The sequence below is a fragment of the Oryzias latipes genome, chromosome 18 (assembly GCF_053564925.1).
Source record: "Oryzias latipes strain Hd-rR chromosome 18, Olatipes_Hd-rR_3.1".
Classification (NCBI taxonomy): domain Eukaryota; kingdom Metazoa; phylum Chordata; class Actinopteri; order Beloniformes; family Adrianichthyidae; genus Oryzias; species Oryzias latipes.
In genome coordinates this window covers 15,750,292-15,774,394 of record NC_136254.1, presented here as the reverse complement: position 1 = coordinate 15,774,394, position 24,103 = coordinate 15,750,292, and the positions used below count along the sequence as shown (strand labels likewise).

Below are 24,103 nucleotides of genomic sequence, written 5' to 3'. Positions count from 1 at the left end.
AGAGCAGCAGTAACTTATAGCCTCTGCTCGGCATGCGCCTCCTGTGCACTGAAACCATAGAAGTCTTCCTCCTCAGTCAGATTGGAATAGCGTCAGATAGTCTTCGCCACACTCTCTGTGTCTCCTTCGTTGTCGCTGTCAGTGTCACTCTCATCCTGAGGCAAATTCACTCCTGAACTTGCGCTGTCCTATCCGTCACGCTGCAGATCGGCTTTTCCAAACCCGTTGGCGATGGTGGATTTTTTCACACTGCTTTTAACAATTGTTTTAACTTGAAAGCTACGTCATATGCATTTCTTCTTGCATTTTCCATGATGAGGGTCTGTTCGTGCTAATCATTCACAAAGCAGGAATTTACATTAAACTTGCGTCTTCCTCAATACATATACCCTATTTCCCCTGTCTCACTCTTACCCTTTCTGCTTGAGCGCCCCTAGCGGGCGTCAGAAAAAATGCATTACATCTTTTTTTTAAAACTCACTACTCGGCCACACACTCACTTTAAACCAGAATAGATTATTTCCTAACTTTTGGTAAAGATGAAGATGGAATTCAGAGATGTGAAATAGAATCAATAGATATAAGCGATCATGCACCATTATATCTGACTATTCAGTTAACCACATGTCCACAACTATTCTCTAGGAAATTAAATTCATCCCTGATCAAAAACATAAATATTAAAAAAGAAACAACAAAAGAAATGAATGATTTTCTTAAAATAAATGATAATTGTGTGTAATTTCCAATACTATGGAACACATTGAAAGCTGTCATAAGGGGAAAATTATATCTATCGCCTCCCATTGGAAGAAAATGCGTAATAGAAAGGCTGAAGAATTACCAAAGAAGTTAACACAATTAGAAAGCAAACATAAAAAGAACCCTTTAACGGGCATGCTGAAACAATTAAAAGAATTTAGAAATGAAATAATCTGAGTACACTTGAGATAAAGAAAAATGTAATGTATTTGAAACAGAAATACTACGAAAGTGGATCCAAATCAACGAAAATTTTAGCATGGAAACTGAAAAAGAAAATTGCTGACAGCACTGTAAGCAAAATCAAACATCCAGAAACTGGAAACATCATGACCAAGTTAAGTGAGATGCATGGGGTATTTTAAGTATTTTACAAAAAATGGTACTCCAAAGTACCTGGTAGGACTGACGACGAGATTGATTATTTTCTTAACTCTATAAACCTACCAACTCTGAACGATGAACAAAATAAGAAAATGACAGCAGAGGTCACAGAAATGGAACTTAGGAAAGCCACAAGTCGTTTGAAAACCAATAAGTCACTGGGCTCTGATGGCTTTACCGCAGAGGGGTACAAGGAATTTAAAGATGGGTGTTAAAGAAATCCCAAATACCATCAAGTTGGAAGTTTGTATTTGTATTTTGAAGCCATTATTTCGGCCATTCCCAAAGAAGGTAGAGATAAATCCGAGTGAGGCTCATATAGACCGATCTCTGTCCTTAATATAGACTACAGACTGTTTAGCTCAATAATGGCCAGCCGAATGGAGGAATTTGTATAGAGTCTGATTAAGAAACCGGCAGACACAAGATAATATACGCAGATCTCTGCATATAATAGAGAAGATACAAACATCTAAAAATAAAGCTATGCTCGTGAGTATAGATGCAGAAAAAGCATTTGACTCAGTAAATTGGGATTTTCTGTATAAAGTACTGACTAAATTTGGGTTGCACAACACAGTTATTGAAACAGTGAAGAGTCTGTATGCTATTCCTACAGCAAAAGTTAAAGTTAAGGGTTACCTCTCAAACAGCTTTACAATCCAGAGAGGAAATAGACAAGGTTGTGCCTGGTCTCCACTTTTATTTGCCTAATATTTAGAACTGCTGACACAATCGATTAGACCAGGGGTGTCAAACTAATTTTCACCGAGGGCCACATCACTATAGTGGTTGTCCTCAAAGGGCCAGATATAACTTATACATGTAACTAAATCTAATGAAAAATAAATGTAACTACTCGTTATTGTTAAACAACTAATTATTTATTATAACGTTTTAAAGTGACAATTACAGTTGCATAGAAAACACATGTTTGCATGTTACTCTAGCATAAATCCTTTTAAATTTTGTCCACTAATTAAAACCCACATAATTCCATTAATTCCATTAATGAAGGATCAAACTTAATAAAGAAAAATAACATAAAACTGAGCTAGAAAGAACTTGTATTACACGTGTAATATTTAATAAAAAAAGGCTGCACACAGCCTTGCATCCAAATGATGGTTTGATGACTACAATTAGTCTGCACACACACATAAAGGCCCGTACACACCGGGACGAATATTCGCCAGGCGTTATTCGCCAGCGTTTTTCGCTGACGATGAACCGAGCAAACATGCAATTTCATTCCCTGACATTAGATGGCGCTTAATGTAAACAGAAATACTCCTGTACACAAGGTGGCGCTGCGCAACTTTACCCTTCTTAAAGTCGCTTTTCACTCAAAAGAAGAGAGCAAGTATTTACGTGCTTGTCAGAATAATACAAAGAAAACATGAATATTTCAAGCACCAGTAGCTCCAACTGGTGCTTGGTTCGGGGATATTTTAGAATGTCCGTCATTATTTCTTCGCTGCAGTGTAGACGCTACTTGGCGTCTATCTTCTTTGCTGGTATGTGTGCTCAGCAAGGCAGTTTTGTGTTTGAGCGCCCCCAAGTTGTGTTTTACTGTAACTTCAGAAGCTCCAGACACGTGTGCAAAAGCGCCATTCTCATTGGTCGAATAGATTTCGACGCGAGGCGTCAAAAAAAAAAAACGAACCCGAGGCGGTTTTTTTTTTGACGCTTTGACGTGTGGCGTTCTTTCGCGTCGGTGTGCACACTCACATTGGTGCCCTTTGTTTAGTCACGAGGCGTTAAACGTCGGCGAAAATCGCAGGCGAAATTCGTCCCGGTGTGAACAGGCCTTTAAGGTGGCGTTATTAGGAAACACATTTCTGGTCTGTATGCATTTTTGACAAACAAGAACCCTCACTCAACTGAATATGTGAAGACATTATGGGAGAAGGAGGCCGGAATGAACATAACGCCAGAGGAATGGACATCGATATGGAAACACCAATGGAAATGTACTGCTTTACAAAGATGGAGAGAATTTGGATGGAAAAGTTTGATCAGATTCTTAATCACACCTCTTCAAAAGACTCATTATGATGGAAACCCTCCTTTATGTTAGAGAAAATGTGGAAACCAAAGAGCACATGTCCACATCATGTGGGACTGCCCTCTCATCATACCATACTGGACTGATGTACCAACTTTAACAATATGGTGGGAATTAACATTAGAAATATATAAAATGGAAGAACTAACGGCACATTTGAACAATAAAGAAAGCCGGTTTATGTTATGCTGGAAAAAGTGGCTCCAATATGCTAATTTACATATGCCAGATATTATTTCAAAAATACAAACAAATGGATAAACACTGGTCACTCCCAATAGTTCAGTGTTCTTATAGTTTATTTAAAAAAAACTTTTGTTTCAATGTTTGTATATTAAGAAATTCTAAGCAAATTCAAATTGTAATGTTTATTATACTGTTTTGTACTGTAAAGCTGAAAACTTATTTAAAAAAAAATACATAAATTAGCCGTATCATTGAATAAGTCTCAGGGTTGAAAGCATGTGACAAAAGTAGTGGCTTATAATCCGGACATTACGATATATAGCCCAAGATTACAACAATAGTCAGCTCAATGGGCTTCATACCGGTTATTGTATAATAAACATGACATCATAGAATTCAAAAGGTAATGGCTAAACTAAACTTAACAGACTTAACTAAGCTGGGCATCCCTGGCCTTAGACCCTCCTTCTCGGTACGGGAAAAACTCCTAAAAAACAAATGGGAAAAAAAAAGAAGAAACCTCATGGATGTCCACATGAAGGAGGGATCCTCTCCCAGGACGGAGAGTCCTTGAGAAGAGTTAGTTTATCTAACCCTACAACTACATGTTTAAATAGTCAAGCAGATGGGCCTCATCCAGATGGTATTGGGGAATGGGTGGGGGTGGGAGACGAGCCAGAGACAGGGTCCATGGCAGCTTTCTCAGCGTGTGTGTGTGGTAACCTGGGGGCAATACTGGAAGTGCATACTCTTCCTGGAAGGGACTGTTACTCACTTATCTACATCCCAATGTGAGAACCCACTCGTTTTCAGAGATTGGAAGGGGCTGGTACTCAGGTTTACTGTGGAATACTCATGAGTGCTAGAATGGATTAAAATAACATTTGGGGTTGTTTTTTGTGAGGAATTAACATTATAATACACTTCAAAGCTCAAAAAGGTTGATCTTGCATGATATAGGCCCTTTAAATGAAAAGCAAACATTCCTGCACCAATTGAGATGTTTTTTTTTTCCTTTCTCCGCAGAAACCTTTAAAACCTTGGACACAGATGCAGATGGTCAAATATCCCTCAATTTCTTTCAGGTTTGTCAGCACAATTAGAAAAACCTTAGTATTTCTCTTTTTAAAGATTGTTCATTTTTTATTGGTCCCGGATATTTCTTACATTCTTTGGCTTCCCCCTCTGCTTTTTTCAGTGGATCACCTTGACCATGTTTGCCTAGGCGACCAGACTCGCTCAGCAGTTTGCTGCACCCGGCTCCAGGCATTGGCATCTACTGTTTCAGAAGTGCCTTCTCTGAACCAATTCTTCCTCTGTTTTCAAATGGTTCAGCAGAGCCTACATTCATGATTGTAGGGCCTGCATTGGAGCCATGTGCCAATTTTTAAAAAGAAATATCCTGTTTTGCCGAATGAAAGAAGCCGTTTCTGTCTCTCCTCTCTACCAATCCACTTCCTGAATACTGTAGCTTACTCTTGGTGCTGGCAGACATTTTTACCTCCTTGAAACAATGGCTGGTGTTCTTCTTGTAAACTCTTTTTTTTAAGCGTAGCATTGTTATATCTTGCTGAAAGTTGCATTTTAGAAAGACGGTCTCAAGTTAAACATATGCGATTTGGATCCCAGGTCAGAGATCCAAGTGTAGTTAACATTAGAATAAATCCTTAAGTTTGACAGTAACTGATACTGAGAATCTAAAATGCACAAAGACCATGAGTGCCATTTCACCCCGTTTTTTGAGGATCGAGATCATACATATGGGTTAGGTAAATAGTTGATACTAATTTTTATTTTTACGTGTCAAAAATCATAATCATTTTGTTTATTTATCATTTGGTAGTCTAAGAGTTCCCTATAATCTATTTTTTTCGTTTATTATTAATTGGTTTTCATTTATTTCTACTTTTCCATTACATTAAAATGCCTCTGAGTTATGTTACCTTTGTCTTTTTTTAACTATTTGATGCTGCATCAACTCTAAGGAGATGAACTAGGTGACTTAAATGAATTGAAAAGAGTTTGCATATATGTGGGTGTTTAGCAGTGCTGATGGCCTTGGCGCAGTCTTCCAACTTTTGGCAAACTTTGTGACCCCCTCCATAAACATCAGAGGGTCCATGATTGAGCGGACCTTTATGTTTATGAAGAGACGATAGTATTGCACTGTATTACAGGGAATTTGTTTACTTCTTTGTATCTCAGCTTTAATGATCATAAAGGGCTTTTCTGACAAAAGCAACATTTAAAATTGAATTGCTTTTGTGTTTTTTAGAATCAGTATGTTTATGTTTAAGGGGGGTGTGAAGATTTATGCAAGATGGATGGATATGTTTTGAGCATGCAATGTGAAACCTCTCTCTGTCATCCAAATTGATTTTATCTGGGAAACAAAGTGTTTACTTTAAGCCTTTAGGTATTTCATATGTTACTAAGACTCTTTAAAGTCAGTTCTACAGCTTTGTTTTGTTTGTTTTTTGGCAAATCAAGTCTATCTGAAACATTTTTCATTAAAAAAGCAGCTGTTAAAACTTCACTCTGACCTGTGTTCAGGTACTGCAGTGTAATGCTTATGTAACACTGTTCAATGTTTACAGGGGCAATCGGCCTGGGTCTTTTGAACCTGCACACCTTGCAACTCTGTACTTTACAGTACACCTTTTAATGTTCAACCTCTCAGTTTGAAAATAAAGACTCTCTAATTTTTTGTTTTGCTTTTCAACCATAAATTCTGAAAGACCCACTCTGATCAAAATGGTGTTTTTTAACATGTAATTGCAGCATTTTTCTGATGATGGAGAGCATATATAGAGAAAATTGAGCTTAAAATTGCATTTCTTTGTATTTTTTTTTAAATAAAAATATTCTGAATGAGAAGTAGATGGAAAAAGTGCAGGATGAAAAAGCTTGTAGCTGTGACCAAGGTGCTGCAATCGGTGGGTCGCAACCATTGATAGTAAATGGAACTGGACTGACCAAGCCCTCCCCCTTAGTGTTCCAAATAGGAAGTACACTCTGGTCCCAAAAACCCAAAATCCCATAGACTTATATTGAGAAATAAACAGCCATTACACTTTTTATTTATGGTAGCATTTGTGTAGCATAATTAAAAATTAAAGTCAATAACAGAAAAATGTTTTCATTATCAAAATGAAGCTGTATTTGTTGACTAAATTTAAAAAGGAAAAGCAATCTGCCAAACTGCTTTTTCTTTTTCAACACTGCTTATTCTGTCACTCAATTAAAATTATAGATAAAATGGTATTTGATATTTTATTTTCAAAAAGTTCTCTGGTAAATGTGTAGCAAAATTCAATTAGAAATGTCGAATTTGAAAATCAAAATGGATTAACAGAAATGCGTTTTCATTTTCACAGTGTAACTGCATCCAATGACTCAAATAAAATTAAAAATCAATACTTCAGAATGCTTTTTCATTTTCTACTTAAAAACCACTTTTTTAAGTGGTTTCTGTTTCATAATTAAAACGATAATACAAAGAGGGGATTGCATTTTAGTTTACACATCCACCCTGCGAAATGTGTAGCATAAGTTAATTTCACTCAGCATTTCCAGGAGGGAGGCAGGGCGATGACGTCATTGCTATCTGCTACATGTCATTGCTACATGTGTCCGGCTGCTAAGAGACAGATGTATATGTATAGGAACAGTGTGACTATGCTTGTAGCTTTGTGTTAGCGGCAGGGGAGAGGGCTTTGTGATGATTGTACACAGCTTCTCTGGACTACGTAGCAGTATTTCCATTTTCTGCTGTCCTCCTTCGGACGCACCGCGGTTTGTCGAAGCTTCCCCTCGAAGCTTGTCTCCTGACCGGCAGCCGCCTCGGTGCCCGCAAAGGCCCGCGTTCCAGAACTATGGATTGCCTAAGGCTGAAGAGCTGGTACGCAAACCCGAGAAACTGTAAACCATATGAATTTGTGTTTCTAGGGGTGTCCAGACAAAATAAAGGCTGATGTTATTCCCACACATTTACATCCAAGATGCCCATTGCGGCATTTTGGAGTTCCTCCACGGCTAATGTTTTTAGCACGTATTAGCCTAATGCAAACCCTTCTTCCAGGTCCTTGCAGCCAAGAAAGGAGCACTGGCCGCACGGATTTTAAAAATTATTAGCAAGCATGCCTTTTATAATAATCATAACCGTAAGCACATTTAGAAGATAAGTATCCTGCAGCATCCTGCTGTTTTCGCTGTTCGAGGACAACTACAGCTCCATGAACAGCTCTAGCAGATTTCGCCATGCTAAACTTTGGGCGTTTGCTGGTTGGACCAACACGCATCAAAGTCATCGCCCCACCTCCCCCCTGGAAATGCTAACTGGAATTGAATAATGCGACAATGTTCGCAGGGTGGATGTGAAAACGAAAATGCAATCCCCTCTTTGTATTATCGTTTTAATTATGACAGAATAAGCGGTTTTTAGGTGGAAAATGAAAAAGCATTTTGAAGTATTGCTTTTTAATTTTATTTTATTTTTGAGTAATTTGATGCAGTTACACTGTGAAAATGAAAAAACATTTCTGTTAATCCCATTTAATAGTCAAGATATTTCTAATTGAACTTTGCTACACATTTACTAGAAAACCTTTTGAAAATGAAATGTCAAATACCATTTTCTTTATCATTTTAATTAAGTGACAAAATGAGCAGCGTTGAAGAAAAAGAAAAAGCAGTTTGGCGGATTGCTTTTTCTTTTTAATTTTGAGTCAACAAATGCAGCTTCTTTTTGAAAATGAAAAGGCATTTCTGGTATCTACTTTTATTTTTTATTATGCTACAGAAATGCTTCCATAATTATGTTTGTCAGAATAACCATTCTTGTTCAGCTACCCTTTTGTTTTTTTAACACGTCCTTGCTAATCTCAAATTTTTTTTAATTATATTTTAGCTGTAGCACAAGTTGTTCAAGTTATAAACTGACCAATCGGATGCCTCAATAAAAGTTGGCAGCTTCGCGTCGAACATTTGACATTTGGTTGGAACCGGAAGCAAGGCATTTTCTATAGCTGACGTCACACGCAATTTGTCCAGTTATATTACAGTCAGTGGTCACAACCTCCCTGCTCCACTCCATTCGGATGCATCCACTTGTAAATGACTAGATCCATGTATGTTTTTGTTTTTCTGATCTGAGCTGGCATCGGGTTCAAAACTATGCCTGAATAGCTGCGATTATAGCTTGTTATAGCATTTTTGTTGCACGGGTAATGTTAGGTTGGTGATGTGAGTGGCTGTAAGCAATTAACCCTTGTGCTATCCTAGGCACGTTAACATTGGGAGTGGGGTCTTCTAGACCCCACACGACAGTGCCCTGAACTTTTTTCTTCAATGATTTGTGATCTTCACTGGTGTCTATGGATTACATGAAATCCTCTCCACCTTTATGCACCTTTGTCATTTTTTATTTGATTTGAAATGGTTTATTTCAAGCAATCAAATAGGAATAATACACAAAATCAATACAATCATCAGTTATACATTCGTACAATAACTAATCAAATTTTGGATAATTAGACATATAAATAAATATTGCTTGAAAGGGAGTGGAAGGAAGCAAATTTATATAATCCCACCCCTGTTCTACCGTGTTGTATTCTTGTAGAAGTAATCCTCAGATTTGCACAGAAATCAGGACATGACTCAGAATGCTTTTCGCGCTATATTCTTTAATGCTTCCTCTTCACAACGTAACATACAAAACTCAGTCAGTAATATAACGCGCCCTCTAGTGTCGTGGTGGAGCAATTGAATACACAACATATTTTCCCCCTTGTTTAAGAGTTTAACAGACCTGTAATGGAAAATTTAAAATTTCAAACAATAAGAATTTTCTTTGTGCGTTTGTCTCCACATTACCTCTAACTCAGATGTTCTCTAACAAACCTTTAAAAAACGATAACTCAAGAAATCTGCATCAAGTAACACTTCTTCTCACCCCCACTTTTTTTTCACTAATCATAAGACATGACTAATGTTCATAATCATTAAGCCATGCAGTCTTCTTTCTAACCCTTGCGGGTCTGGGCATCCTATCATCCAGCGGTGGTGTGACCTCTGGCTCAGGCATTGCATCCGCAGCGCCAGTGCCTGTGTCTTGTGCACTTTCTGGAACCAGAGACAGGTGAGACGCATTCCACGTGCGTCCATCCCCCAGCACGTACGAACTTTCACCTGCTTTCTTCATCAATCTGGCTGGGGCGTGAAACTTTGACAGTCCTTTCTTTACATGAAAGGGCTTTCTCACTCTGACCAGGCTTCCCTCTCTGATCTGTGGCACCCGCGCTCCTCTCTTAATGTCTGTGTAGGCTTTTGATGCTCTCTGTTTTGAGGTAACACGGGTACGTAGTTGTTTCTCTGATGGAAAAGGAGAAGTACTTGCCGGTCCGATGTCCATTTTTGTGCGCATCTTCCTGTTGAACATGAGTTCATACGGTGACACTCCTGTGGTGCTGTGTGGAGTAGCACGGTAAGTGAGCAGGAAGTTCTGTATGAAGGGCTTCCACTGCTTCCTCTCCTGCTCTGCTGTAAGGAGTGTTTCTTTTAGAACGCGGTTCCAGCGCTCTATTGCTCCGTTTGCTTGAGGGTAATATAAAGACACCTTCCTGTGTTTGATGTCTCTCACTGCTAGGAAGTCTGCAAACTCGGTGGAGGTAAATTGTGTCCCATTGTCACTAATCAGTTCTGTAGGATTGCCAAACCTGGAAAATATTGTAGACAGGAATGTGGTGATTGCACTGGTTGTGATGGAAGGGGTAAACGCCACCTCTGGCCATTTGGTGTAGTAGTCGATCAGTGTTATTGCATAGCGGCAGTCCCCAACTGCAGAGTCAAATGGACCAACGATGTCAATCCCCACTTTCTGCCATGGAACATCTGGAAATGGAATTGGGTGAAGCGGTGCAGGATGTATTTTGGCACTTTTATCATTCAGCTGGCATATCACACATGCTTTTATGGTCTCCTCCACACACAAGTCCATATGTGGCCACCAGTACAGGTCTTGCAGCCTCTGCTTGGTGCGGACAACGCCCTGGTGGGTTTCATGTGCCAGATTAGTAATCTGCTTTCTCACTGCTACAGGAACTAACCGGCGGTAAGGGCCTCTGTAAACTATTACCTCTTCCACGGACAGTTCATCTCGAACAGCAAAGTAAGGTTGGAGCATGGCAGGTAACGATTGTGCTGTTTTAGGCCATCCTTGCTTCATCTGCTCTCTTAGGGTGGTCAGTTTTGGACATACCTGACACGCTGCAGTAAAGTCTTTCACTGTGAGGGCTTTCAGTTCTGTATCCAGGATAGCCACCAGCTCAGGCTCCACACTCGTTCTGCATTCTCGACTGAAGGAAGAGGCAATCTGGAGAGACAGTCAGCAGCATAATTTTGTGCACCAGAGATATTCTACATCATACGTGAAACACAAAAGTCCAGCTGACCATCGCGCAATGCGCATCCCCGCCCGCCCCAGTTCTTTTGTAGCTAGGAGAGTGGTCAGGGCTTGGTAATCCGTGCGCAAAGTGAATCTAGTCCCCCACAGAAAAGTTCTCCACTTTTCAACGGCCCAAACACAGGCCAAGGCCTCTTTCTCGACAATGGAGTATTTCCTTTCTGCAGGAGTGATGGAGCGTGACGCAAAAGCAACTGTTCGCTCTGTTTTGTCAGGATGAAGCTGTGTTAGAATAGCTCCCAATCCATAATCTGAAGCATCTGTAGCCACAATAGTTGGGAGGCTGGGCTTAAAAACTGCTAATGCAGAACTGTTGATGATGCGAGTCTTCACTGCATCAAAACTAGCCTGTGCCTCTGAAGTCCACTTGAATGTGTCAGTGTGCAGGCATGCTCTCATAGGCTCCACCAAGGATCCATAATTTTTCACAAATTTTGCATACCACGCAGTAAGTCCCAGGAATGAGCGCAGAGTAGTGGCGTCGCTCGGTGCTGGAGCTTCTGCAATAGCTTTCAGGTGATCCTCATTAGGCAGCAAACCTTTGACATGCCCAAGGAACTGCAAGCTCTTTTGGTTAAAATGGCATTTCTCCATATTAAGCTGGAGACCAGCTTCATTAAGTGCAGCTAGAACTGCTCAGAACTTACACCTGATGATAAGCATTTGCCAAGTCAATAGTGGAGAAAACTGTAGCTCCATACATGTTTGAAAAAATGTCATCCATATGTGGAAGAGGATGACTGTCCATCGCTATTGCCTTATTTGGCTCAAGATAATCCACACACATTCTCAATTTCCCATTTTTTCTTAGTGTCACTACAATGGGAGACACCCAGGGAGAGGCATCAATCCTCTCTATGACTTCCATCTCCAACAGCCTCTCAATTTCACAAGAGACAGCTTGTCTGACTGAGACCGGAAGCCTTCTGAGCTTTTGTTGGACAGGTTGAACATCCTCTCTGATCTTCACTTTATGAATAAAACCTTTTGCAAGACCCAGCTTTTCAGCTGTTGCTCCAGTTTTAATCTCGGCTACTGGAGCTGTAGATGAAGTCACTGTCGGTGAAGAAGCTGCTTCAGGAAGTACTGCAATGTTGTCAATGATGAGCCTCAGCGCTCTAAACAAGTCCAATCCTAGCAAAGCTGTGCCTGTTTTCACCACATACAGTGTAGCTGGTACTTTAGCATTAACATGCTTCACTGTAGCTGAGAAACAGCCTAGCACGGGGACTTTGGACTTAGTGTATGTTACTAGCCTTGAAGCTGGCTCAGAAAGTGACACATTTCTAAAATGCTCTCTGTAGAGATGCTCAGGGATAATTAATACAGCAGAACCTGTGTCCACCACTAATGCAGCAGAGCATGAAGCTGACTGTGTACTTATGGTCACTGTACAGGTAATCTTTTATCGACTAGCTCATCTTGTAACATCAGTACTGTATTCATTTCAAGAACAACCACTTCTCCCACCTTAGCTGTAGCTTTGGACTTACATACACGGGCAAAATGTCCAGTTTTGCAGCAGTTTCGGCAGGTCACTTTGCGTGCAGGGCAGTCTGGAGCGTTGGCAAGATGAGCTGAAGAGCCACATCTAAAACAACACCGGTCCCGTTTAGATGCTGCTACGGGGTCGTTTGGTTTATTGCTCCTTACTTTGGGTGGGTGTTTTGGCTTTGCAGTCATGACGTGCACCGGAGCCTCCGGCGGTGATGCGAGAGTCTGTGCGTGTCCTATTGCCGACTCCACTTGAGACGCCATCTTTACTGCCATGTCCAGTGTAAGTGTTCCCTCCGTTTGCACCAACAACTTCTCCCGTATTCTCGGACAATTAGCATGCTCGATGAGCTGATCCCATATCATCTCATCCGTATTTTCAGCGAACTCACATGTCGTCGCCAACTCACGCAGTGCGCCCACATATTCAGCAACAGTCTCATGCGGTCTCTGCAGCCGCTGTCTGAACTTGTGTCGCTCCACCACCACGTTGATTGCTGGTGTGAAGTGTTTTTTCAATGCAGCTACGGCTGAGTCAAAACTTGCACCTCCGTCCTTCAGTGTGTAGAATATGCGTTGTCCTTCCGTTCCCAGGCAATGTAGAAGCGGCGCGCTTTTACGCTTGTCGGGCCACTCATCCCCCTCTGCGCCGATAGCAAGCAGGTAGTTGGAAAACATTTTCATCCACATCTTGAATGGAATAGCAGGTTGTCCGGCGGACTGTAGAAACAACGCAGGGCAGGGGACAAGATTCGCCATCCTCGTCACCAATTTGTTGTATTCTTGTAGAAGTAATCCTCAGATTTGCACAGAAATCAGGACGTGACTCAGAATGCTTTTCCCGCTATATTCTTTAATGCTTCCTCTTCACAACGTAACATACAGAACTCAGTCAGTCATACAAAGCGCCCTTTAGTGTCGTGGTGGAGCAATTGAATACACAACATACCGTAACCATTTTATAACATGATTTATCAATATCCGGTTCCAAACTTTTATCAGACAGAATTAAGAATCTTGCAATATCAATGAAGCACATGACAAAGATGAATTACTTAAATTATTTTTAAATTATATTAACTTTTAGAAATCAACATGGCAATGAAGTATCCAAATATATGAAGATTATCGTACTTATAAAAGTCATTGATATGATTAAAAAACTATACTTTATCAGTAAAATAGACATATCACTGTTTTAGGAATTTTCATAGCAAAATTTGATCAAGTATCAAAAGTTAAAGGTATGTGCAAACTTATGCTACATTAGGAAAAATCATGAATCAATTTACCAATTTTTATTTTGGAGCAAGTGAAGTGGTATCATTAAAAGTCGATCAATTTAACCATTTTCAATAATTGATTAATCATTTGTTTTATTATTTTTTTTGAATTTCTATTTATTTTTTCATTTATTTTTTTCATTTTTTTATGATAAAGTAATGCTGTGAAGTAAAATAAGAAGGGTCCATATTTTGTTGAATGACCGAGGTTGGCATTTCTTCTTCTTCTGATTAACAGCCGTTCTTTTTGGTTTAAACAGTTTATAGTTCTCTTCGATGTTATGTCTGCAGAAATTAAATAGAGGTCCATATTCTTCTTCAGCTGATAACAGCGGCGCCTAAGAGTTGAGGTCAACTTGTCTGCAGGTCAGAGCTTTGCTGTTACTTAGGTCACTTCAGACTTTTGGAGAAAATTATGAATCTAGGTGTCATATTTCTTGAAATTATTTGGCTCTTTGATTTATTACTCCATGTTGTTTCAGACGTCCGTGATCAAACACTTCTCAAAGTCCTTCATGTTGTTCACAACCAGAACCTTGGACCGGTCCGGTGGACCGAGTGGTTTGACGTAAATCCTGCAGCCTTTAACCCAAGTGTTCTCAATCTGCTTACGCTTCCTGAGAAGCCTGGCATGTTTGGCGATTTCTGCATTCCTTCTGGTCAGATGGTCGTTCAGATAAGCAGCAGAACCTTTCAGATTCTTTTTTTGATTCATCAGAGCTAGCTTGTGTTTTTGATTCACAAACCTGATGAGGATCGCTGGTTTATCCGTCTCCTTTCTCCTGGGGAGCGGGTGGCAGGTCACGATGGTGTTTAGATCCAGGGAAATCCCTTTAGACGTGAGAAATGATTCCACTTGATCCAGAGACTCTCCACAGCTCTCCGTTTGAGAGGGACTGCTAGCAATACTAGCGCTATTAGCTTTAGCAATGCTAACTCCAGCTGTATTTAGCTTTGCCCGAGGTTTGACCGGTAATCCAGTGAGAATGACATTATTCATCCTTGTAGTTCCACATCGTCCAGTCTTTTGTCCAGGATGTCGACCCTGTTTTCTCGTTGCTCGTTTTGAGCTCGGAATCTTCGAAAGTCTTCCATCAGATCCAAGATCGGAGTTAGCTTAGCATTCACTTGTTCCTTAAAAGGATACAAAGCAGCTTGGAGATCATCAAGAGACTTTTTAAGGTCTTCGTAGTCAGTGTTTTTCTTGGGGGCCATGGTCAGCTCTCCTTTTTGGAGAAAATCAACTTTTTAAGTCATTTGAAGATAGCTGTATAGCAGCAGCAAGCCACACACACGTCCGCGCTGCAACCCGGAACCGGAATGGTAGGGAGAACACGTCAGTGGTCATCTTGAAACCATAGTATAGCACGAGGGTTAATAAGAGAGCTCTCAGTAATGGGATGGGGAAAGGGGGGCACAACTCAGAGGTAAATTTCTAATGAACTTGTAGAAATTCACAAGTTTTATGATTTGGGCTAAAATGGCATAATCATAATTAAAAGACTACTGAGTATCTTTTCACAATAGATCAAAAGAGGATCAGAGTCAGACTTTAAAGATTTTAAACAACAGTAAATAATGATTTGTGTTTGAGTGATAGAAGTGTGATTTAAAGAAAAAAGTTTAAATAACCACACAAACTGAATTCAGTAATAAATAACACTTTTAGTAACAACAGTCATATTTAAAAAAAGAACTTATACACTTAGTGTACACATGTTAACCAGCAATGTTACATTTAAGGTAAATTTATGATAATTAAGTTAAATTTCGATGGTTTTTAAAAGTGGATCATGAGATTGAAAAATAATACACAAAAATATCAATGGAGACTCATTTAGGAAGGTTCTATGGCAGAAAAAGTTTTTAAAGTGCTTTATAAAATGTTTCCACTAAAACACAAAAAAGACTCAAAGCCAATTAAAGGAATGAGTGTCCTATACAGCACAGAGGAGAGAACATAAAGACAAATTTGACAGTTTTTGATCCTCAAACTTGTACACAAAGACAGATTTTCTTTGGTTTGACAGTATAGGTAAGCCATAACAATTTAATTGTCCTTGTCCATGCACATAGAGAACATTATAAAGATTCTTCTCAGATGTAGCTGTTGTTGTGCTCGATCCTGGTCACCATGGTGGAAACCAGGTGCTCCATCTGTAAGCCTCGCTGCTTGCCGGCTTGAAGGACCTCTTCATGGTTCGCCTTCTCTTCACTGTCGTAGTCCATCACCACCTGATTAGTGATTAGCGAGAGCGCAAAGACGCGCATGCCACAGTGGCGTGCGACCACCACTTCATGGACTGTGCTCATGCCTACAGAGGAAAAGGTCACGTTAATGTTTGACATGTGATATTAGGCTGTTTAGAAACTCAACTATAACATTATCTTTAAGGGTTGGGTTGATAAAATGGATTCATCAATCTGAATCAATCCAAGCTTAATAGTTCAATAATTGATCCATTAAAGTATAGATCAATCTTTTATGCCTTTCCTTTTCCAGTGACCAAACGCATAACAGCAATAACGCCAAAGTTTGCAAGCTTGATGCTAACCTGTATTGGAATTTCCTGTAGGACGGCTAGTGCTAACGCTCAGTCGAACTAAACATGCATTATTGACGAATTGAAGAGCTTTAACTTACAGGCAGGAATTTTCCAAACTTAAGGAAACCTTTTTTTTTTAAAGTAACTTTTTGTGGACTAAAGCACAGTTTTTTGCTCAAATCTTGTGGAATAAAGTGTAATGCTATAGCTCGAGCTCCACTTAATGGCCAAACGGAAACACCTTCCAGGAGAGGCAGAACGTACATTTTTTTAATATAGGCCAGTTTACTGCCTTTATTATGTTAATGATCTGCCCATTTTGATGGAGCTTCTTTGTTTGAGAAATTATGTAACACTCTATGTGTATGTATTTAAAGCTGCTCACCAACTGCGTCCGCGCCCAGTTTGTGCAGCATGCGGCACTCAGCAATCGTCTCAAATGAAGGACCACCAAGTGCACAGTAGACGCCCTCCTTCAAGAAATCTCCATATCCCAGCTCCTGACCCACGTCCATGCCCAGCTGCTGCAGCTCTCGGTCATATGCGTCTGACATGCAGGGGAAGCGGACACCAAACCTGGGAAAAAGTGTGGGGTCTGGGTAAGGAATGTCTTTACACTGAAAGGCAGTAAAAAGAAGGAAATGACACAAAAATCCACCTCTCGTCGTTTGGTCCAACCAGAGGGTTGTTCCCAGCAAAGCCAGGTAGGTTGATGTGGTCTTTGATCACCATGATGTCTCCCACCTTGAAATCCTCATTCAGCCCCCCAGCAGCATTAGTCAGTATCACTGTCTCAACACCAAGTAGCTTAAAGATGCGTATAGGCAGTGTGATCTGAAAGCAAACATGCATTTTTAATGATGAAGAACATGCAGCAGAGCGGAGGGGGAGATCTGGAGCTGGGACACTCACCCTCTGGACTGCGTAACCCTCATAGAGGTGGAAGCGACCCTGCATGCAAACGCATGCCCTTCCCTTCAGGGTGCCAAACACCAGCCGTCCTGCATGTCCGTGCACTGAGAAAAAAAGTTGGAAACATCCCCATGGTGCAGAGTGAGAAGTTCTCAGCTCAGATGTTTGATTCACTCACCTGTGCTCTGCGGAAAGTTGGGGATATCCTTGTAGTTGAAGGCCACCTGGTCCTTTAACATCTCAGCCAGCCCTCCAAGTCCCGATCCACAAACAATACCAACTCTGGGCTGAATGTCCGTCTGTGCTAACAGCCAATCAGCAGTGGCTTTGCAGTCATCGTAGCTGTAGCTAGAAATCATTAAAAAGAGGAGGCATTCATGCTGGCACTCATCTAGGTCCTTACACTGAACAGAAATATAGATTTTCACTGTAATTATTTCGGAGTAGTCGGTCAAAAGAGATCACAGTCTAATAACAATGTGATCCCTTTTTGGCAGCCGCATTGGCTGCTAAATAGGGACGCGCGCATGCGCGTCTCTTTAGCCTTCATGCCCGCACATGCTGTCATATTTCATGACATGTCCAGCGTCCCGACTGAGCAATAAAGAATCCACGTGCTCTGCAGCATACTAAGATATTATCTTCACAGGAGAACTTACCCTTTATTTGCCTCTGGAAACATCACTACAGATCAAATTTCAAACTTTCTTTTGGAGAAGTAAAAATGCGCTCCAAATTCCAAGAGGGAAGACTTTTGATTTTATTTTTAGTTTCAAACTTTTAAAAGATTTTCTTCTTCTTCTCTCAAGTTAAAGCTTCTTCTCCGTGGTCCCAGATGACGCGGTGCTCTTTTCTGTCCAGCCTGAGAAGAAGGATTGGTCGCCGAATTTATTATAGGCACAGACCTCCCCTCCTCCTCCCATCCCGTGCTTCGTGCAATGACGCACGACAAGCTGCAGCGTCATTGGCTCTGCAGACACACCTTCGCCTTTTTCATGAATAGTTAAAAAAAAAGTTAAAAATCCACTTTATAATGACAAGAACTTCCCAGCACCACTATTGTGCTGTTCACTTCAGCTGTAAAATCTGCATCATTATCAGCAGAAAGGGGCAATCTTCTCCAAACATCTGCTGATTTATTGTTCAGGAAAGGATCAGTCAGTACATTATTGATTTATGGCGCATTCCAGTTATGCCAATAAATGCAAAACAAGACATGACGCCAAATTTCTGCGTGAATAAGTAACATTTTGTTTTAAACAACACATGCTTGGTGCTCCTGCCGTTTACACATTTCCAGTATCAACAAAAACAGCAAGGATTCATATATATATATATGTATATATATAAGTTACCAAAGGAATACTAAGTAAGCATCTCAGGAATTATATAAATATAAAGAAATCATTTAATTTCTAAAACTATTACTTGTTTGAATCGTTACTCTACACAGGTACTTTGAATAAAAAACTAAATAAAATCTCAAAAAACAAAACAAAAAAAACCCAAAGAAATTGAGCAGAGGGACCAAAGGAATACAAAGTACAGTAAGTGATACCAAAAAAAATCTTGTTTATTTAAAACTTAAGACTAAAGTGACTTATCAAAAATATCATAGTTCACAAAGCACGCCTTAGTACAAGATACTAAAAAATAGAAAAGTGCTTCTTTTCGTTTTAAAAATTCCATCCATCCAAACATGAAAAAATTTCACAACAAAGGTGATTAATTTTTTAAAAATATAAAAACAAGAATAAACATATAAACACTGAAAGGTTCCATGATAAATTTTTACATGATTATAAACTTTTAAAAATGTTTTTGTAATTAAACTTTATTAACTTTTCAGGAAAATAACACAAGGTGCACACAAAATATATATTACAATAACATGTTGGGATGTTTTCTTAAAGCAGTTACTAAATACTTTAAAATATAAAATGTGGACTTACGGTCAAACTTGTTTCAGGGAATTGTTATGTTTGTTTTGTGTTGTGATGAGAAAACAAAAATAAAAAGTTAAAAATAAATAAAATGTGAGCCTCCTTTACAAAGTATATCAGCTATTTCTCGAGGAAGGTGATCCAGATGACTTGTGGAAAATGTCTGGGTTAATTTTTTGAATGTTAAATAAAAATGTTTTTTTTTTAATTAAGTTTTGCATGATGATTTTTCCCTGTAATACGTCTAGCACAAAAGCTGCTTCCTCAATAACCCTTTGATCCATTTCAGATAATGTTTTGCTACAAGGTGTGTTTATGATGTTTTGTTCTATCATGTGTACGCTTGCCTCACGTGTGTGCTTGTGTTCCTGAATTAAACGTCATTGGCACCTGCACATAACGTTTGTATTATAATTGAGAACATTTAGTTTATCAGGATGTAAAAAAAAAAGAACATCTGCTGAATCATGATTACACTTTAATCCGCATGCAATCATGAGGAAGGTCACCTTGACTGAATAACTAGTAATACATTTTCCATAATAAATGTGAAATGGAACAATGACATGCATTAATGAATGTGTGAGAGCGCAAAAGAGACATTAACCCTTGTGCTATCCTAGGCACTTTAAGATTTGGAGTTGGGTTATCTAAACCCACTAGACAGTGCTCTGAACCTCTTTTCTTCAATGATTTGTGATCTTCACTGGTGTCCATGGATTCCATGACATCTTTCCACCTTTATCCACCTTTGTCATGGAAGGAATAACACGTCAAAGTAAGGATGGGGTCATCTAAGATAGCACAAGGGTTAAAAGACAAGATAATTAATCTTTCTCTGGAGACAGAGGCGGTCCTGGTTAGTTTGCCGTCCTGGGAAAAACGCTGGATGGTGTTTCTCCAACCCCATTCATGCCCCACCCCCATAAGTCAAAGCCTGCATACATACAAACAAACATAGGAACAAACTATTATTTGATTTACTTTATTATTCATTTTAGCAAAATATACTTGTGTAGTTGAATTCACAATTGAGATATAGTTTGTAAGTTAGTTGACACTTGACATGCATCAGTTAATGTTTTCTTTTTGAAGGCTGGCTGTTTCTGGTAAAATGTTACACTTTTTTTCTTCAGCTGAAAACAACCCTGACACAAATTATGAATTACTGTAATTAAGTCAGACAATTTCTATTGGCTTCATGAATGGACATCAATGGAAACTAAGGATGTATTCAGACTGGGAAAACTGTTTGTTCCATTATTTTTTAGAATATTTTTAAATAAATCGACACTTTATTTGAAGTAAAGTTGTTTTTAGTACAATTGTAGAGTACACTGATAAATATGTTGGATAAAAACAATTTTGTATATTTGGAAAAAGTGTTTTATGATCAAACTTTGATAAATGATTTCTTTGAAGTCTGGCCAATGTAGTGAAAGAGCCTTTTTTAACTGATTCCTGTGAGATTGGATTCTAGTTATTGTGTCTTCAGTGGCCTAAACCCTTGTTCTTTCAGTGACTTCTTTATTCCTTTTAGTTTTTAGGCTCTGACTTGACGGGTACAGAAACATTCTTTCACAGAAGTCAGGACTCAATCTGTAACATTTTCCTGCAAACATTTTTTCCTAAACAGAGCAATCAAGATCATTAAAAAATAAATTTTATTTCAGTACCTGCTTTGTCCAGATGACAATGGTCTCAGTGAGACGGCAAACGCAATGTTTGTATTTGTACGGAGCCCGTGTCCTGACATTAAGATATAAAAATATATCTTGTTCCCACAGATTAATATCTTGTTCCCACAGGTTATGTTGTTCGCACGAAATACTATTCCGTTCCCACAAGATACTATTCCGTTCCCACAAGATATTATTGCGTTCCCTCAAAATACTATTCTATTCCCTCGAAATGATTAACTCGTGCGAACGCAATAATTATGTCGTTCGAACGCAATAATTAATCCGTTCGAACGCAGTAATTATTCACGTCATAAGTCATTCACGCGGATATGCTCTCTGTACGCCGGCAAAACTAAGCCGCTTTCAGCGGTGACTTCCGTGTCTCTGTGACCCATATTCGTTCAAAAAAGGAACATGAAAAACAAAAATGATCACTTTATTACTGTCTTAATGAATATAAGAAATATATCAAAAGATTTATGATAACTAGGCTGCTTTGGCATACGATAGCTCCTGCTAGGCTACTACTAGCTCCGCCGCAGAGCTCTCTGATGTATGCCGGCATTTGGGCAACTGGCTGGTCGGTTCACAGACAGCTGATATTGTAGTTTAGGGTCGAATAGGAATAATAATATTCAGGACTTGTCTTTTATTAACTTTAGCAGTCAGTTGCTTTACATTCGAAGGCTATAAGGATACATGCTAACTGACTAGCCGATCATTGATCCTGTTATTCATTTACGTCATAGATTTACAGCAGATACCTTCACATTTCTGTCTGTGTGTGTCTCATTACATTGCATTGAAGACACGCAGGATGTTTAGAGAACAGATTTATTTATTTTAAAAAGCACAAAAGCATCCATCGTATTCCGGTCATCTTGCTGCAAAAGCCGCTTCCTGCCGCTACTTCCGTGTCTCTGTGAGCATTCAATAGGGGTAAAAATAAAAGCAAGAATGGTCGATCTGTTATTGTCTCGATGAAAATCTGAAAAATATCATATTAAACTGGCTGCTTCGCCTAAACACTTACCTTTAGCTTGTAGCATAACAACAATAGCAGTACGTCACGTTTCCCAGAATGCTTTGCTGCAATCATTGGCCAATCACCGTGTCCCTGTGACCAAGGTCTAACAACAAGACCAATGATTGGTCTTGTTGTTAGACCTGTGGGAACAAGATATTAATCTGTGGGAACAAGATATATTTTTATATCTTAATGTCAGGACACGGGCTCAGTATGATTGTACGATGAGTGGCTCAAATGAGATAAAGTGCAGCCATCAGAAAAAAATCACTGCCTACCTGAAAAAGGGTACAGAAGAAACTATTTTCATACAGAAAAAAAACATATCTATTCTCATCTGATCTTATCTTAATTTGCAACCAAAAGATATAACCCAAAGCACAATCATATTTCTCAACTGCCGATTTGTTTTCTCACCATTCTGAAATCGTCGTTTTAAGTTGCGCTTTTATTCTGAAATAGTCTTTTTGAGTCGCGCTTTTATTTTTTGCCTCGTGCTTTTATTTTTTCCGGTTTCGATTATAAAACCTATTTCAGTTAAAAGGAGATGTCTGTGAGCCTGGCCTGAAAGCCTTTGCATCACATCAGAGTCCTGGTGGGCCTTGGCTTGTGCCTGGGGTTGGGCTGGGGGATATTCAGAATTGGGGTGCTTGTCTGGGGGTTGGGGGGCTCGCTGGGGTGAAGACCTGTACGTGGGGCCCTGGCGCAGTGGTAGGGCTACTCTTCTGGCTGGGCTTGAGCTTGCACTCTCTGTGCTTCTGTGCCCCCCGGCTCTACGGTATAGGGGGGGGGGGGGGCTGTGGCGATCCTGCTGGTCTAAGTGTGGGTAGCCCACGTGATTGCCAGGCGGAGTCTTGTGTGACCGGGCATTCCATCTCTTCTTACATTCCATCATTCACCACAGTCAAACACTCACCTAAGCACAGATGCCATCTCACCTTTGCACAAATATTATGCGTGACAGAATGAAATTCTTTACATGTGTTTGTTTGTATGCAAAAATGTAGTTGTATTGTGTACGTGTTGACATGTTTTAATGTGAAGATTTTTTGTAGACAACAGGAAGGAATGTTGGCAACATTTGTGTGTGTGTATGTGTGGATAGGCCCCACACCTTTTGACTAACATCTGAACAGTTAAACCTATGATTCTATCCCACCCCACCCTCCATTCCTTATTTATCCTACAACGTCCTTAACCCATCCCCCTCTTTATTTCCTCCTCTTTCATCCCCTATCTTTTGTACCTATATCCCCTGTCTCTAACATCCCACTCTCTTTTCTGTTCGATTCTGTCCAACAAAAAAACAAAAAAAGATCTAAATGATATAAAGTTTAGTCTAAATTACAAAAAGGGTTTTATAAATATAAACCTTTTGCATCAGACAATGTATAACCCCTGTTGTGACAGTAAATCTGTTCAACACAAGAGCCCTTTAACTCCTATCTATTTGATCAGCTGTTAGACAGGACAAGTTAAAAACACCAAAAAACAATTTTTATTACAGTAGGTCTAATGGCATTCATTTTTATTATCTTATTCTTGCATAGGAACGAGTTAAAACATCAAAAATAATATTGTAATTGCATTTTGAAGCATTTGGAGCTGATGATTAGTTTTAAGATACGTGCATCATGAATGTTTGTGTCATATGGGAGCCAAATTACATAACAAGTTGGCAGATGTGTCCATATTATGTCTGCTTCAGTACATGGAATGTGTGGCTAAAAAGCTAATTTTATTAATATTAAATTGTTTTTCCCAGCAAAGACAGAGGACATAGTCTTTTTGCATTGAGTTACCATCTATATTTTAGAACAAAAATTCATAAAGGAAGGATCAAAATTGATGTGATACCTCAAAATCAGATAGCAGCAAAGGTAATTGAATTATCTGAAGTCAATTAACAGTCTAATTACATACAAAACTTTTCACTTGAAAGGATTACTAAGTAAATGTTCTTGTTCAATTTTCTGTACTGTATATTCTTGTACAAACAGCAAAAGTGCCTCACATGGAAGTGAAACTGTAATTCCTTTGCAAGTGCAAATCAGTCAACATTTACTTTGCTTCAGATAACCTTTGTAGGTTTACGTAAGTCATTTTCAGGACATATACCAGACACAAAAAAGTTTCAGTCTCATTCTGATGATTCTTCAGCAGTTGTTTCACTTCCAAAGCTCCACCATGACAGTTGTTTTTCTCCTCAGAGGTGACCACCCCTCTGTTTGTGTTGTGACATCCTCACATTTCTCATTCTCTTGATGGTAGGTGGTTTATTTGATAAATACAAAGGACTTTGACCTGTTGACCTTTCCACCCCTCCTCTTGTTATACAGCTCACACGCCTT

At 39.4% G+C, this 24,103-nt stretch overlaps 2 protein-coding genes across 2 annotated transcripts in view; one reads left to right on the top strand and one right to left on the bottom strand.

Annotated features, from left to right (window-relative positions):
* The window catches only part of capn1 (calpain 1), a 79,011-nt gene extending 72,904 nt beyond the window's left edge, over window positions 1-6,107 (top strand). The window contains exons 21-22 of the mRNA XM_023949080.2: window positions 4,427-4,485; window positions 4,599-6,107. Of these exons, the coding sequence (XP_023804848.1) occupies window positions 4,427-4,485; window positions 4,599-4,625 (86 nt within the window). The 3' untranslated portion in view covers window positions 4,626-6,107. The remainder of the gene's footprint in view (window positions 1-4,426; window positions 4,486-4,598) is intronic.
* A 9,180-nt stretch (window positions 6,108-15,287) lies between these two features.
* pnp5a (purine nucleoside phosphorylase 5a) lies at window positions 15,288-18,026 on the bottom strand. The gene is made up of 6 exons (XM_004079871.5): window positions 17,760-18,026; window positions 17,279-17,448; window positions 17,101-17,204; window positions 16,847-17,022; window positions 16,574-16,764; window positions 15,288-15,957 (listed from the first exon to the last, which is right to left on the bottom strand). Exons 1-6 carry the CDS (start codon window positions 17,780-17,782, stop codon window positions 15,740-15,742), a joined length of 882 nt encoding a protein of 293 aa, XP_004079919.1. The 5' UTR covers window positions 17,783-18,026; the 3' UTR covers window positions 15,288-15,739.
* Window positions 18,027-24,103: the final 6,077 nt, after the last annotated feature.